Genomic DNA, 16,335 nt, shown 5'->3' on the forward strand with positions numbered 1-16,335 from the left:
AAGAAAGAACAGGTTCTTGCCTACGCATCTGAGGACATGGTTATCTAAAAAATTAAATAGACTTTTATGAGATAATGTTGATGCTTACTGTTCTATATGTATTTTTCTAGTTTTCTTAGCCATTCCAATTGACCCAAGAAGCTGTGAAAATAAACACATACATTTTTCATTAGATTTCACAGGACAAGTCCTGAAACAACACTTGGTAATTCATATCATCATTGAGAAATATCCTGAAGATGGAGTAGGGAAGACTTACATTAAAGTTTTATGACGTTTTGTAGAATTGTTGGGGTAAATTTGATCCCAGCTATCAACAGGTTAAATTGAGTCCAATGGGTTTTTTCAACTTACTTTCTTTTGATGGGATTTTGAACCATCTTCTCCCCTTTCTGCATGGAAGTTGGAAGGTTAAATGGAGAAGATATGTCTTGGGGCTTTTTCTCACTATGAAATAAAGTGAATTGCCGATCGGTTTAAATGAGCATCGTTCCCATTTAAAACCAGTTCCTGTTGTACTTTGATCAATTTCTGTTGCGATAAAGCAAGGCAAAGGTAAAAAACCCAGCTTTTCCAGACACTAGTTTCCTAGCGGTTCTTTTGAAAAGAATTGATTCTGAACCGTGTTCAACAAGTGGGAACGACAGATCTGAACTGCATCATTCTGGAGGGGAGGGACTAATGGCAGAGGGGTGTTTACAATCCCTCCTCTGTTTTTGGTAGATCCAGCATTTCACATACACTCCAGTGCTGCCTTTTTGCTTGTGGTGTGACCTATGGCTACATAGTTTTTTCCCCAAAATAAAATTAATAGAACATTGATTCTTCGATCAATTAAAAAACAAACATACATTGAATGCCCTATGCCTTGCCTTCTTCTTCCTTCTTTTCCTCCTCCTTGCACTGCATTGCACCATCCCTTCCTCGTCCTCTTCCTCCTCCTCCTCATGCCACTCTACCCACTCCTCTTCCTCGTCCTTCCGCCTCACCTTCCTCTTCCTCCTCCTCCCGCTTCGCACCATGCCTCGCCTTCCTCTTCCTCGTGCAGCACTGCTTCTTCTTCTTCCTCCCCTTCCTTCCTCCTCCTGCCTCGCCTTCCTCTTCCTCCTCACCCCACACTGCCTCTTCCTCTTTCCCCTCTTCCTTCTCCTCCCGCCATGCAGCACCTTTCTCCTTCTCTTCTTCCTCCTTTACCCCGCCCCCCAGGCTTGCCATCCGCAGATGCTCAAATCTGTGGATGGTGAGCCCAGGCTGCCGCTTATGTCATTGATGATTGACATTCATTTTGAAGTGGCGCAAACTAGTGGGGATGACAATTGTGTCAAAAAAGAAGCAATTACATGGGGATAATGAAAAGATCTGGTTTCATAGTGGGAACTACGGACCTTTTGGAATCGATTACCAACATGGAGCGAAGGCGAATCGGAAATTGGTTTAAAGTGTAAATGGGAATGAGACCTTGGTGTGCTGTTTGGTAAAGATTGGTATGATTGTGAACAAGAGGAAAAAGTGTGTACTTCTTAAATTATCTGAAGATAGGCATTGTGAGTTTGACTGAACTAAACTGGGTTCAATTATCAAGCTTGTTTTAATACTAAAATGACATTAAAGACAAATCTACATGCAGTGTTGAAACAGTGGTAATGTAAAATGCTGTATGATTTGGGCTGGTGTGAAAAATTGGAAGGGCAGGATAAGGAAGAATGTAACTTGCAGCCTAGACACAAATGAAGCTAGTAAATCAAGTATGCATTTCAGGTATTCCACAGGTATGGTTGCAAAGAGCATCTGTAATGGTAGGAGTAATATTGAGGTTCAAGCAGGATGGTTGGTTCTATGTGATGGACTGGGACACCTGTATCTGTTACAAGGTGCATAGATAAATCCTGTGGTGCTTACCATTTTCTTCACCAGATGTAGCTCTGAACTCCTGGCAAAATAAATCTGTCCACCCCCTCTGCTCACATAACTTCTGTTATTTCAACATGTCAGAAGTATACAAGAGTAGTCTCCAAGCACTGAGTATTTTAGGACAATAAAGTTTCTTTCTAAACACTGGCTGAGATTCTGCATTGTTTGTAGCTATGTAAATGTAGGTACAAATAACCTAAGGAATCGTCCCTCGGCATCCACCTTCAACTTGGAGGAGTTACTTCAAATGATAGAGGTCTGTGGTATGGCCAAGAGGGGCACACTGGATGATGTTTCCAGCCCTGTCCTGACCCTGAACCAGAGTGTGATGTCATACAGTGGATTGGGGACCAGAGGGAGCCAGCCATGTCATCCTGAAGTGCTTTACTCAACCATGATGCAGATCTCCATCACTTGGAGCAGCTCACTGGAGTTTAAGGTGGACATGGGGGGCATTTATGATTGTGGCAATAATGACATGATTGTGAATACACAGCCTAGCTGAACATGGGTCAGATATGAATTCACAACTCTTGGTTACAAGTCTGTAACTGCCATGCAGGATGCCACCTGTCATTATTATCAAGGTGGTGGTTTTCATTTCTTTCCCCTTTTTATTTTTATGTGAACAAAATATCTTCAATTGCTTCTGGATAAAGCAATGAGGATCTCAGTGGAAAAGGCAATCTGATCATGATGGGGCCTCAGTTAGTACACTTAGTGTATTCTCAATTTTCCCTCCCAATTTGGTATATCTTATGTTGCCACAAGCTCACAAAAATATAACTATGATGTGTACAAATACTGTGTGAAAAAACATTGATGTAACATCATTTCCATGTTTTCTTAGTAGTGGGTGAATCTAAAGCCCTGTTTATGCATTACACACAAGCAAGCATGTGTCAAAAAAAGAGTGGGACCACTGTCATTCCCATTCTCACTGAGCTGTACAGATGCCCATGTGAACATAACAACATCAGAGGATGAGAGTAAGTTGGCTATCCTATGCGGAGGTGAAGGCCAGCAGTGTGATCCTCATTCCTCTTTCAACATGTGAGTGTTTTACATATGTGAACAAGGCTTAATTTACAATCCAATCTTATATACTTTTGTCAAATCACTTTTGATGGGAATTAACATTGGCATGCTCATTGCATCTCCTGACAGCACATTCCATTAATTAATTATGAACTGTTTTAAAAAGGACTTGCATTTGCAGTGTGGAAAAAGGTTTGCTGCTGAATATGTTTGAGGGTCAGTCTTCGGTGTCTCCAGATAAGAATGGAAAATACTTCTGCTTGAAACCAGGGAGCCCTGCTCACAATAAGCCAGTTGGTTTAATAGGTCTGACACAGTATATTGCAACTTTCTACATCCCTGCTGTCTAGTGACATTAGGAGAAGGGAATATTTAGTTCACATCCTACTGGTACCCACTGAATGGTTGTATACTTAAGCAGTGGGTCTAATAAGATAGATCTGGGGAATGGCAGTGATGGAGAAATTACGTACTGGGACTATCTATCATGTGTTCTCCTCTTCCCACCATACTTTATGGGAACTTTATGGACCCATTGAATCATGTGAGAATGAAACATTTTTGTTTTGAGATATTTTAAAATATTTTAGGATACTTCATGAAAGTTTGGAGTTGTCAGGTGGAAACCAGGACTCCTCTACCTTTAATAGTTGTGGAGAAAAGGGAATTTCAGCAAGTGCTGTTTGTCATGCAAAGTCCATCTGCTGAAATCCCCTTTTGCGCAACAGTTCAAGATGCAGGAGCTCTGCCCTGTCTTTCACCTGGCAGCCTGATGCAGGTTGAATGATGAAGCCCTACAGGCCTCATGGTTTCCCACAGAGATTGAATGGGTATGTCCCACAAAATCCTCTGTGACATGCTAGGATTTCATGGCCAGATGTGCATAGGCTCTTTTGTAAATTAAACAACACACGCACGCACAAGGGAGAGTATGTTCCCAGAAAGTGCAATTGAAATCTTGAGCTGAGGCTGCACGCATTTGCATCTACATCCCTGAAAAGATATCAGCTACTGTTTAAATAGAACAAATGAACAATATGAGCTTAGGGAGGATTCCACTGTTGCGTATGCCTAATGGCAGGATTAATAAACAAGATAAAAAGCTGAAGAGGAATCTGGATGGTGATCTCCACCAACTAATAAAACATTAATGTAGAACTCACTTGCCAGCTGTATGTACAGTATAACTTTTTTTGGTGGTTTTGGTTTCCACTAGCGCTTTATTGGTAGGCTGAAGATAAAGCATTTGTATCACGGGCTGAAATAACTCAGAAAGAAGTGCTGGGAGAAAAAGGATTTCTTTATTCTCTTGGAGAAACACTTGCTAGAGCAATGGGAGCATTTTTGCCACATTTTTTTTTGGCTGTCTTGGACTATATTAGGCCCAAAAGAGGCCATAACAATAAAAAGAGGAAATAAATGAAAGTGACTTCCAGATTACTCCCTGCTGTTAAAGAAGGCTCTAAAGTGCCTAAAAACATTGTCCCCCAACATACCTAAGGTGGAAGGTGCAATGGTGGTATGGCCTTCCAAGGTCTCCAGGAAGGGGCTTGTGGTCTTCTCCCACAGTAAAGACACAAATACGGTTGCCCCTCCATATTTGTTTCTTTTACTTTTGCAGACTTGACTATTCATGGATTTGATTAATATTTCTATCTAGGATCCTCTGGCGTCACTCTGTCAGAAGTTGTCCATAGAATCACACTGGAGGATGAAGAGATACCTAGAGAAAACAATTCTCTAGGCAACTGTAGGTTCTCCAGTGCAATTCAATGGTAAAATTTTGCCAGATGCACTGGAGGATCTAGAAATTCCTAGAGAGGTGTTCTTCCAGACAAAAACAACCCTGTGTTTTTTTTTAATTTACAGTTTTTTCACTTTCACCCCAGCAAATGGGAAGGGCCCACTGTACTATGTTTGGAGCAGTGGGGTCCATTTGAATGGAACATCTCTAATACAAATGCACCCAGTGGTGATTAGTTGCTCCCATGGCAATGGATGATGAATTTATTCTGGGTTCTAGTCTGAACACAAGAGGAGTTCACTAAACTGTGGAACCTATTTTGGGGATAGGGTTCAGTGTTTTGGATAGCTGCTTTAAAATTTGGACTAAAACTCAGACTGGATTGATGATGGGAGTGGCCTGCTTCCACTGAATAAACATGTATCTCTTTTGGGGTGAGCTCTAGAAACTTGTCTTTGGAACATGTCCAAATTTCTCCACGTCTCCACAGTTTCCACCATGTTCAGGTGGAACTGGAGAAGCAATTTTGCGGGCAGCCATGCTGCAGTTTCTTCCTTCCTCCAGTTCCTCAGAACAGCTTCTAGACTTCTTTTTTGTTATCTTGAGATGGTGCAATATTAATAAACGTTACTTTTTCAATATAATTCAGTATTGTGATTTTTAACAGTGGCCAGCGAGACTACTATGAGATTCTTGGAACCAAACCCCAGAGTATATCAAGGGTCCACTGTACTGTCAATGACAGAAACTGCCCCACTTGTGCTAGGGAGGGATAAGAAAACCTCCAAAACCATGTAGCTATTTCTTTTTACTAATGCAATCACAGCGGGAATGAGGCTTATGTGATAAGGTCCTTAAAGTTTAGTTCATTTTACTTGTCTCTTCCTTTTCAGCATTAAATGTATCCAGATTAGTGGACATGACTAACATAAATACTAAAAATCCATATAAAAACCTAGCCACTGAAAGAAAAGCAACAAAATTAAAATATCTTAAAAGATTATATGCCTAGTGCCTGTCTGAATAAAGAAATGATCATTGCATTCTAAAAGATGGCCTGTAGATAGCTTCAGGGAGGGAGTTTCAAATGATTAAAAGAAGCCCTGGATCAGGTGTAAAGGATTTCAGAATTGGAAAAAAAAGACATTTGGGGACTGTATCTTAATTCTAGTCTGGAAATGGTGCACAGATGTAGATCATAACATCTGTTGTGCATGAAAATGGACTAGCTGCTCAGCAGGACTCTGCTCCTGGCAAGACTGTTGTAAATACCGTGACAATTCCCTGTTCTAAAAACTCAAGGTTGGGATAGATACCTCAGGATGGCTACTTTACTTGCACTGAATTATGTTTTTCATGACTCAATCGTTGGATTGGTGGGGACTGCACCTTTGGCTTTGAAAAAAACTACCTGCAGTACCATCTATTAAAGTAGACTGCTTAAATTTACTACCAATAGGACAGAAAGGAGGAGGGTTGTTACTGGTCTAATGCGGATCTATGGTAATATCCTCATGTAAATATAGAAAACAAACTAATTTCCTTTTCAGTATCAGGTTCCTGCTGTCCCCAAATTTCCTGTAATTTTCTTCCTGCAGAAAACATTCAAGATGGGGGGAAAATTACTGCTCACATGTGATCGTTCGTCAACCTCAGCTCCTGAACAGGACATGTGGGCTGACAGTTTGTTAATTGAGCTTTCCCAACAAGGCATCATAAAATTTTATTTTGGCCAAAGCTGTGCTTACTAGCTAACCTCCGTTATATCATGCAGCTACTAACCCAATTTCTCAGCTGGACACACATATGCTTTTTATTTTTTAGTGATCAGCTTTCTGTCAACTCCTAGAGATTTCCATTATCCTTATTCTCATATTATTAATATTATCTAAGTTTTACAGTCTACCAGGTGTTACTGACTGGAGTTTTGGACCATCAGTGATTTGGGTTTTAGCCAGAATCAGTGAGGTAATGTTGGATAATGTGATACGTCTAAAGTAACATCACTGTTTCTAATTGTGCTATTCTGATCCTATCTGTAGTGAGTTCATTCAGACGTTTTGTCAGTCTTGGAATTTGTGTTGCTGCCACCACTGTTGTTGCCGTCATCCTTGTCCTCCTCTTCTTTGAAGGAAATTGACTGCCATTAAGCTTTCTAGTAAGAGTTCCTGGGAAGGGCCAAAACAATGGTTAATGATGTTGAACTTGAACAATTGTCTAATTTTGCATTCCATCTGTGGCAAAACCTCCTCAAGTCTGAGGACAGTATCAGACAAGGCTTTGAAACAGCAATTAAGGTTGGAGAATAGCGTTTTTGAAAATACTTCTTGCATGACGTTGTGTTTCTCTGATCATTGCTGTTGTGCCTGTGAAGTGTTGTTAGAGCGTCCCTTTTCTTTGATGAGGAAAACCCTTCCATAAGCTCCCAAATGTGCTGACTTTCCCGTATGCCACAGGTGCAAAATGTCATTGCTGTGGCAGTTCCGATATTGGCAGTCATGTGGTGTCAGTATCTTCTCCTGCTCTGCCCCAGATCCCTTTCGTTATTCCCATGCAAGCTTTTTCCCTTTCCTCGCTATTTCTTTTCTTTTTTTAAAAATTAAATCACATGAATATAGCCTCTGAATGTGTTAAAAATAAAAATAAGGAGTGTGGAAGAGAGTGCAAGGGATTGTAAATAGCAAAACTGCACCTTTGTGTTATTACAGAGATGTGTAATAATGAATGCTTCTAAACCAGTATGTTTACATTTTCTTTTACTAATGGGGTTGTGGTGAGACTAAGGCTTGTGTGATAATATCCTGACTCTTTGTGAAAAAGGGAGGTGTAAATAAAGTGTTTGATAGACTGCTACATTTAATTTTTTTCAAAAAATCATAATTTTTGGGGGGGAGGTGGGGAAGAATTCATCAGCATCAGAAGTTGAATGAAAGTTTTTTTAATTTACTCAAGATTAATCAGCCGCCAAGCCAACCTATATCCAAAGGACAGAAGGTGAATACACTAAAATGCACATCCTGTTAGTGACATATGTGGGTGTAAGCCCAACATGCTGAATATGTCCTTTTTTGTCATTGCAGATATTGATATTCTCTTCCTCCCCCTTCAATGACCAAAGTCCCCTGCCCCGGATTCACCATATTGCTGTGATTGTTTCCCTCCCCAAAACAAACAAACAAACAAACAAACCTTCCAGTACAGAGAACCTTGAAGGATCCAAGTGGATGGTGTCATTGGACTGTGTCTGGCTAAGGGGAAACCAGCCATCAGTCTCCAACAGTCACTAAATGATTGTGGAAAGGTGGCTATCACTATGGAACAGTGAGCACTGGAGTGGTGAGAGGTGAGCAACAGTGAAGTTCTAGTTGCAAAACTTTTATGATGTGCTTTGTGATGGAGGATTTTGGCCTGAGAATTGCTAATGTAGCCCTTGTGATTGCTGCTAGGCATGAGGGAATCCCAGAAGCACTTCCATTTTCTAGAAAACATGCCCCCCCCCCAAAAAAAATCTGTGACTCACAGGGAAATAGGTGGGCTAGATGGGAAGAAGCAATGCTATATATTACCTTGGGGTTTTAAGCAGGATTCTTCCTCATTGTTTGGGGAAAGTACACACACACACACACACACACACACACACACGTTGGAAAATAAGAATGAACTATTCCTCCAGTCTGAGGAAATGCCCCAGGTATTCAAAGTTTGATAAACAATAGTTTCATTACAGCAGACATGGAGTTATTGGATTCTAAGTCCCATCAGCCACAACCAGCATGACCAATAATTAGGATTATGGAAATTCCAGTCTAACAATGATTAGAAGGTTTAACTGCTCTAATTTGACAAAACTGGATGCCCAAATAGTCTGAAATATAATCTCTAGTGAAATCATGTAATTTTCTCTCTTTCATAATGCAAATGTCCTTTAATACTAGCTTTGACTGGCACAACAACTATAACTATTCCTGGACAGGGATGGCTATAGTGATTCATTGTTTGGAACCTCAAGAGTGAATTATTTTAACATGCATTTTTTGAAGAGATGATGTGTTGGACCAGAAGCAGCATATAGTGCAAAATGGTGACCTTAATTACATACTGAGCCAGATTTACAATGTTGTTTTTGGCATATCGCATACCCTATACAGGTTAGAACCAGGGGATCTGTTCACACTGCACAAATATAGCAGTCTGATACCACTTTAACTGCTTTGGCTCCATTCTATGGAATCCTAGGATTTATAGTTTGGTGTGACACACAGGATTCTCTACTGCACCTCCCTGAACTAAAGCTTTCTGGCAGAGGAGCTTAAATTCCTTACCAAACCACAGACCCCAGTTATCCAAATTTTTATGAAATGTAAATTTCATTTCCAGTGTGCCTGCCGTATCTGTGAGCCAGCTATCTGCTGATTTGAGCACTGCAGATCACCACGACACATTTTATTCAATGGCAGCACGTGGGTTTCCATGGCCCAGTGGGGAACTGAACCCTGGTCTTCAGAGTTGTAGTCTGATGCTTGAACTACTACACCATGCTGGCTTCTCTTATTAGATGTTACTGTTTCATTATTTTTAGCTACTGGATTTATTGTAACCTTTAAAATTATAAAACTGCTTTGAGTTGTTTTTTTGGTTGTTTTTTTTTGTAAAAGAGAAATGGTATGAAAACATTCTCAAATATTTTATATTTTAAATATATAAAAATACTGCACAAGGTAGTATTTCCTTTCCACTGTTTACATGGTCCCATGTATATGAAAAAGGGCAAGATTAAAATTTACTGCAACAAGGCTCCAAATGTTTCCCCCCTTTTTTCTGCACGAAAAAAGATTGTGCCCATTTTCTGCACTTCCTGATTCTTTGCAATCACATCCAGAAGACTGCTTTTGTATTTTCCAAATTATACAACGTAGCCTTTCTTTCCCTCCTTCCAATTCTCAGTGTCAATTTCAAGGGTTCATATTGGTAGAGACAGAAGGTATGCTGTCATTCTTCATTTATTTCTAACACCTGATGAAAAAGACAGGTTGCTTAACTGTAGTTCTTTGAGTGGTCATCTGTGAATTCACACAAATGGGTTTTCCTGCATCTGCACACTCTGTGTGATTCACAGAGACCACGACGAAGAAACCATCATAGTTAGCATCTTCAAGATACGACAAATAAGTAAGCAACTTTAACTAGTATTTCAATAAATCTGTGAAACATCTAAAGACTTGTCATGATTTATTTCTTAAAAACAGAGGATAATTAGGTCTAGTACACCAAGATTTAGTATATTAATGTATAATTCATCATAAAAATAAGTTGATACTGGGAGTTGATCATAAAAATAAGTTGATACTTCATCAGAAACAAGCGAAGATATAATCTTACAAACTGGACTTCAAAACCTCCACAATACTCGTCGCTGAATCTATGCATCCATCAAAATTGGAATGAGTAAATCCATCACCTCCACAGACCAAGAATGGTTTTGCATGGAGAGTTATTTGTCCTGGATTCCCAGGGAAAGCTTTGGTCACCTGTAATAGAGAACATGTAGGAAGAATAAATAAATATGCAACTCCTATCTAAAAAAAAAAAAAAAAAGGATTGGACCCTAAATTGGGCATCTATTACAACAAATAGTTTATACCTAACACTTTACTATTATTGGTTAATATGCATAATGACCCAAGGAGGAAAAGAGAAATTCACAAAATGTACAAAATACTTGAAATACAGATATTAAAAGTTGTATGAATCTTAGTATACCACAATACTTGTCTCTAACCTAATACAAACAACTGAAGTCCTTTATGTCTCACTCTGCACAAAGCCCCCCAAGTTCTGCCTCCTACCTGAGAAATATCAATCTTATGGAACCACAATAATCTCTTACAAAATGTGAATAAGTCCTCCTTTTCTACCTCAAAATGCCTCTTTCCTCCCTACTAAACTACTGACTTCTTTCCTTGCTGCTTTTGAGTCAGATAGTGGTGGAATGTAAGTTCTCCACTTTCCCCTCTCTGGAGAATGACATGCTGGTGCAACTGTGTGCCAGAACAATGAAAAATGCATTTTCTGCAGTATGGCCTTTGTAGCAGCAAGTCAGGTAAGCGAGTGGGTGACCCGGACCAGTAGAGTATGTCCATTACTCATTCATACCCATCCATTTCGGCATGGTCTTAGACCACCTTGCCGAAGTTAAGCAGATTTGGGTGTAGTTAGTATTTGGATGGAATGCCATTGAAGAAACAAAAGTATACTGTCTTTGTTCCATCATAGGACAGAACAAAGCAGGAATATAAATTTATCATAAATAAGCAAATAAAATGAGTAACTTCTATCTGAAGGGGGGAAGTCGAGCAGATTTATGTGAAAAAACTGAATTTCCTGGGTAGTCTAAATCCATGTTTTCTACTGATTATAACTCCAACTACAGTAGATTGGGGAAGTTTTCATTCTCTAGATGTTTTGCAGTCCAAATCTCCCTTATCATTGACCATCTCCTCTCCCCCCGCCCCGCCGTATAAAAACTGTGGCCCAGAACATGTGCAGAGCTGAATGTCTGCAATCTGAGGGGTGAAATGGACAGGCAAAATAAAGTGGTTTGCAGCTGTTTTGAAGGTGAGGTGTTTAGGTGATGCACGTCTCTAAAGTGGCTGGAAACCAGACCAAAACTACACTCTAGGGCTAAAACTGGAGCAAAAAGGGGCTGGGATAGTGCGACTCAAGGCAGAAAATGTGCATCTTTGCACCTGTATATATAAATACCCTGATGAGAGTGTGGGGCTGTGGCAAAGTAAAGAAATGAAAGTACAACAACTTCAATGGATGTAATTACAATATTCACAAACCAGACAGTCCAACAGGGAAGCATGGGTTGAATGGGAGTGAAGGGACGTGTATGAGGGGCCTCCATCATTGTGCTTTGCCAATGTATCATTTGCACATTGATGCCCTGTACTGGCCGAGCATTGCACATGTGACTGCATGGCCAGTCAAAGGGGTGGCCGATCAATGGGATGGCATCTGGGCAGGATGTGGGAGGTACTTGGATGTTGGAAGCAGTATGTTTGTGCAACAGTGTGCATACATAGTGGGGAGGCAACAAGAAGAAATTACTCAGTGGTGTGGCTTGATGTTGTGCTGTGTGGTTGGCCCATGCTTAATTGGCCTGCCTTGGCAGTGGGCCATTCGGGCAGTGAGGTTTCCACCCGCTTTTGGAAAAAGTAGGATCAAGTCACTTTTTCCTGCCTGTCTGTTCTGCCCGAGTTGCAAGTTACTTAATGAGGTACTACTTTTCAGTCTCACTTGGTATGGTTGGAACTAAACATCTCTTTACCATAACTACTGTAGTACAGTCGGGCCTTCACATTTGCGGCTTTGACTTTTGTGGTTTTGATTATTTGCAGATCTGATTAATATGTTTTCTCTAGAAATCTCGAATTGACCATAGAGTTGTGCTGGAGGACCTAGAGATTACTAGAGAAAACACTTCTCTAGGCATGTGTAGGTCCTCCAGCATGATTCCATGGTAAACCTTTGGCATATGTTGAATACAGAGTTGCGCTAGAGGAACTAGCAATTCCTAGAAAGGTGGTCTTTCAGGTAAAAAAGTAGTGTTTTTTTGGTGTGGTTTCCCACTTTCATGGGGGTCCTGTATGCATATTATTTAATTATCACACCTTTACATTTTTAAAAATATTGAGCTTGTACAGGTCTATCTATTCATTTCTTTTCCAAGTAATTTTTTATTAGTGGAATATGGGAGAAGGGAGGCTGTTTTTAATCCAGTACCATTATTGCAACTTTGCTGCTGAGAGAATTGTTTTATGTTTTCTCTCCCTCTCAACCAAATTACTGGCAGATAGGTCTGTATATTCAGCATTATTAAAGGGGGAAAAAGGAACCAAAGAACATCTCGATCTCCCAAGGGACAAAAGCAAAGAAGTAGAAAACAAAAACATAAAGGGCAGAATCCTTTTGGTGGACTGCACTAGACACTATACTTTTTCTGGAGTAGTGCCAAGGGAACACAAGCAAGGGCTGGCATCCTGGTGGTGACATATGTAGGCATAACTGATAGTTACACCTTCAAATATGTTTTGCTGGATCTTGTAGAAAGAGGTATCCTGTAACTCCATCCAAAAGCTCCCTAACCTGGTGTTCAAAACAACAATCCAGGAGACTGAGTCACTAGTCACTAACCAGTTATAAGGGTATGCTCCATCTTATAACATGACAGAGGGAGGGAGGGAGGGGGTAGCCTTATAATGGAAGGGGAAGCAGCTCCTTCTTCTTCTCCTTCTATGCTCGAGAATAGTCAGAATGAGCACCTCTAAAACCAGTCAAAGGCTTAGAAAATGGACCTGTGCTTGGTGCCCACTAATTGTTGTTGTGCATCCCAGAAGCAACTGGGGAGAGGGATCATCCTCTACCACTTCCTGTAAATATACTGGTAGAAACTAACACCCTTTTGGCATGATGCAGGATTTTAGTCATAGTAGCTTTGTTTTGATTTTATGCTAGTTCTGACCAGCCACTTTTCTCAAAGCCTTACTTCATTCAGAGGCTGCTTCTGCACTGCAGAAATAATCCAGTTTGACACCACTTTAACTGCCATGGCTTCATGCTATGGAATTTTGGAAACTGTGGTTTGTTGTAGCACTAGAGCTCTCTGACAGAGAAGGCTAAATGTCTCACAAAACTACAGTTCCCAGAATTACATTGCACTGAGTCATGGCAGTTAAAGTGGTGTCAAACCAGAGGATCTCTGCAGTGCAGATGCAGCCAGGGTGGTGTGAAACTGGATTATTTTTTGCAGTGCAGATGTAGACATAGACTTGCTGGGATTGGGTCCTTTTACTTTCTTGCTGCTACTGTCTACAACAGGCAGTTGGTGAGGCACACCAGTTCAAGCCATGAACAGCCTTATACTTTATATCTAAGGTATAAATATATGTCTGGCCTATGGCAGAACACATGCTAAAATCATCTTCTAAATGATGTCTTCCAGCCAAAACAGGCCCTTCATGTTTGTCCCTTGACTTGACTTTGTTGGAAGAAGAGAGGGACAGATTCTTTTTAGCATCAATAGACCTGTTTATAGAACAAGAGTACAGTATAAATAAAAACGGAACATAGACTGTGGTTACTGCTGATGCAAATGGAAATAGCTGTTTATATGTTTACAGATATGGAATTTCCCTAAGCTTTTTAAAAGGACAGATTGACAGATTCATATCAACAGGACCAAACAACCACTGTTATTTATCAAAGCCTGTGACTTGAGATGAAAGAAGTGAAATAGAAATATTTCGACCTGTACTATGGAGATGGCAACGAAATGGTGGAAATGTGCATGGGAATGCATTAATAAAAGCAGGACTACAGTTCTGTGTGTGGTGAAATGGCAGCTTCTTTTTCTGTTCCCTCGGCCTTAGTTTCCTTCATCTTGTATGTATGTATATATGTATGTACATTATTTATTATTATTAAATATTGATATCCTGCCCTTTATTCAAAGATCTCAGGGCAGCATACAACAAAACCAATCAAATTTAAAATAAGATAAATAATTAAGATAGTATAAAGAAAATAATAGAAATAATATAGCTATAATATTTAAAATAATTAAATTAATAAAATAAATTATAATAATTAAAATAATTTTAAAATAATTAAAAATAATTTGAAAAGGCTAAAATATATTAAACAATTAACAAATTAAAAAGCAGATAGAAAAGGGTTAAAATAGCTTACAATGAATTCAAACAATGTACAATTTTGTAAATGTAATTAGGCTCCCAAAATTACAATTCCCCCTCCCCCCCAAAAAAAACCTTGCCACAGTAGCAATGTTGGTGCCCACTGGGTTTCCAAGGGGAAGTTGTTCCATAACTAGGGTGCTACAACAGAAAAGGCCTTACGTAGCATATTGTTCTGACTGATGGAACACAGAGGAGGATCCCTCCATCAAACCTTAAACCTTAGGCATGTCCATACATCTTGTAACTCCTCTTAAGTCTTCCTGGCTTCCATCTTTTCTTTTCCTGCTCATCTTAGCTCATTCACCTGTTACATCTAGGTTGTGCTGAGAATTTTGTGTGGTGATTTTTTTTAAAAAAAAGAACTAATTAATGAATGTCTTCATAAATAGGATGGAAAGAATTTGTGACTAAAAAAGAATGGATGTGAAAGAAAGTAAAACTGACATATTTTCCCACTCTTCCTATTTCTTCTTTTTTCTTGCCTCTCCAGCTGGTTGTACTGCTTGCTTGCCTGGCTTCCTTCCTTCCACCACTGCTTCTCCCTAGGGCAGACCTGCACAACTTGGCAGTAGGAAGGGGCCAAAATTAAAATAGGTTTTAGTTAAATATTAATTTAATATTAATTAAAAATAGGTTTTAGTTAAATATTAATAATTAAAAATAATTACTATTATTAATACTAGTTCCGTCCTCCTCCTCCTCTGCCTGGCCTTTTCCTCAAGAGAAAACCAAGCAGTGGAGGAGCATTGAAAATATTCACCCATCCTCATCTTCCACCCAGCCTTCTCAGCGGAGGAGCCTTGTAGGGCAAGTATTTGCCTATCTTCCTCCTCCACTGTCACCAGGCCTCCTCCTCAGGAGAAAGTCAGATAGCGGTGCTTGCTCAGCAAGCATTTGCCCATCCTCCTCCCCTGCTGCCTGGCCTTCTCCTCTGGAGAAGGCTAACAAGCAGAGAAGCCTTGAAGTCGTTCCACATACTTGTGGGCCACCCGGAATCCTTTGGCGGGCTGCATGCGGCCCCCAAGCCGTATGTTGTGCAGGCCTGTCCTAGGGCCTGGAAGAATAACCTTTTTTAAGATAACAGTTCTGTGTCCCAACTAGCATGCTCATAGTCCATGCTGGCTGGGTGATTCTGGGAGTTACAGTTTTAAGAAAACAACTGCTCGAAGTTCTGCTTCTTTCCCATTTCATTTTCTAGTCTATCTCCTTCTTCCCTACTTTTGTCCTAACCCTCTGTACTTTCCTTTATGCCAAAATCTTCTTTATTCTTTCCTTCTTCCTTAAGTTTCATTTAGCCTTGTTAGCCTTGTTTCAGCCACATCCCAGAAGCATATTTACAGAGGTACAGCCTTCTTGGGATGAGTGGCTCCTTCCAAGGAGCATAGCTCTTTAAAACAAGTGGTTATTTCCCCTGAAATGTAGAAATTCTAATTCTAAAAACCTTGCCCTGTCATGCACCAAATATCTTGTATTTGAGCAGGTGGCTGCTTGCTTCTGCTGGTCTCCGTCTCAGCCAGAATCCTGCTGGTGCACTATGTTACTGGTCACACTTTTTTCCAGAGCCATGAAATGTTGGCAAGTGAAAGCAGACAAAATCTGCTGGCTCCAAGTAGCCTATTTCTCCAATGCCTTACTCCTGATGACTGCAGCAATGATGGTCTTTTTTCCCCTCCTGCTGCCACTATGCACACAGTGCACAGAATTCCAGTCTCATTGTCAATCATTGTTGTTAAGCTATTTTTGCATTAAGGATGAAAAGAATATTCATAATTATTCATTTCTAGGTTGAAAAATGGGTTTCCTGACAGTTGGAAAATACTGTTGGGAAGAATAATAGACCAGAGAGAATTTTCTGCATTTCTCCTCTGATATTTGACAAAG

General features: G+C 40.1%; 1 protein-coding gene across 5 annotated transcripts in view; it reads right to left on the reverse strand.

Annotated features, from left to right (window-relative positions):
- Window positions 1-9,905: 9,905 nt before the first annotated feature.
- The window catches only part of RNLS (renalase, FAD dependent amine oxidase), a 155,475-nt gene continuing 149,045 nt past the window's right edge, over window positions 9,906-16,335 (reverse strand). For all 5 annotated transcript variants that reach the window (XM_042457808.1, XM_042457812.1, XM_042457809.1 and 2 more), the window contains one exon: window positions 9,906-10,221. In XM_042457808.1, coding sequence (XP_042313742.1) covers window positions 10,069-10,221 — 153 coding nt within the window. In that variant the 3' untranslated portion in view covers window positions 9,906-10,068. The remainder of the gene's footprint in view (window positions 10,222-16,335) is intronic.

Source organism: Sceloporus undulatus, chromosome 3 (genome assembly GCF_019175285.1).
Source record: "Sceloporus undulatus isolate JIND9_A2432 ecotype Alabama chromosome 3, SceUnd_v1.1, whole genome shotgun sequence".
NCBI lineage: Eukaryota > Metazoa > Chordata > Lepidosauria > Squamata > Phrynosomatidae > Sceloporus > Sceloporus undulatus.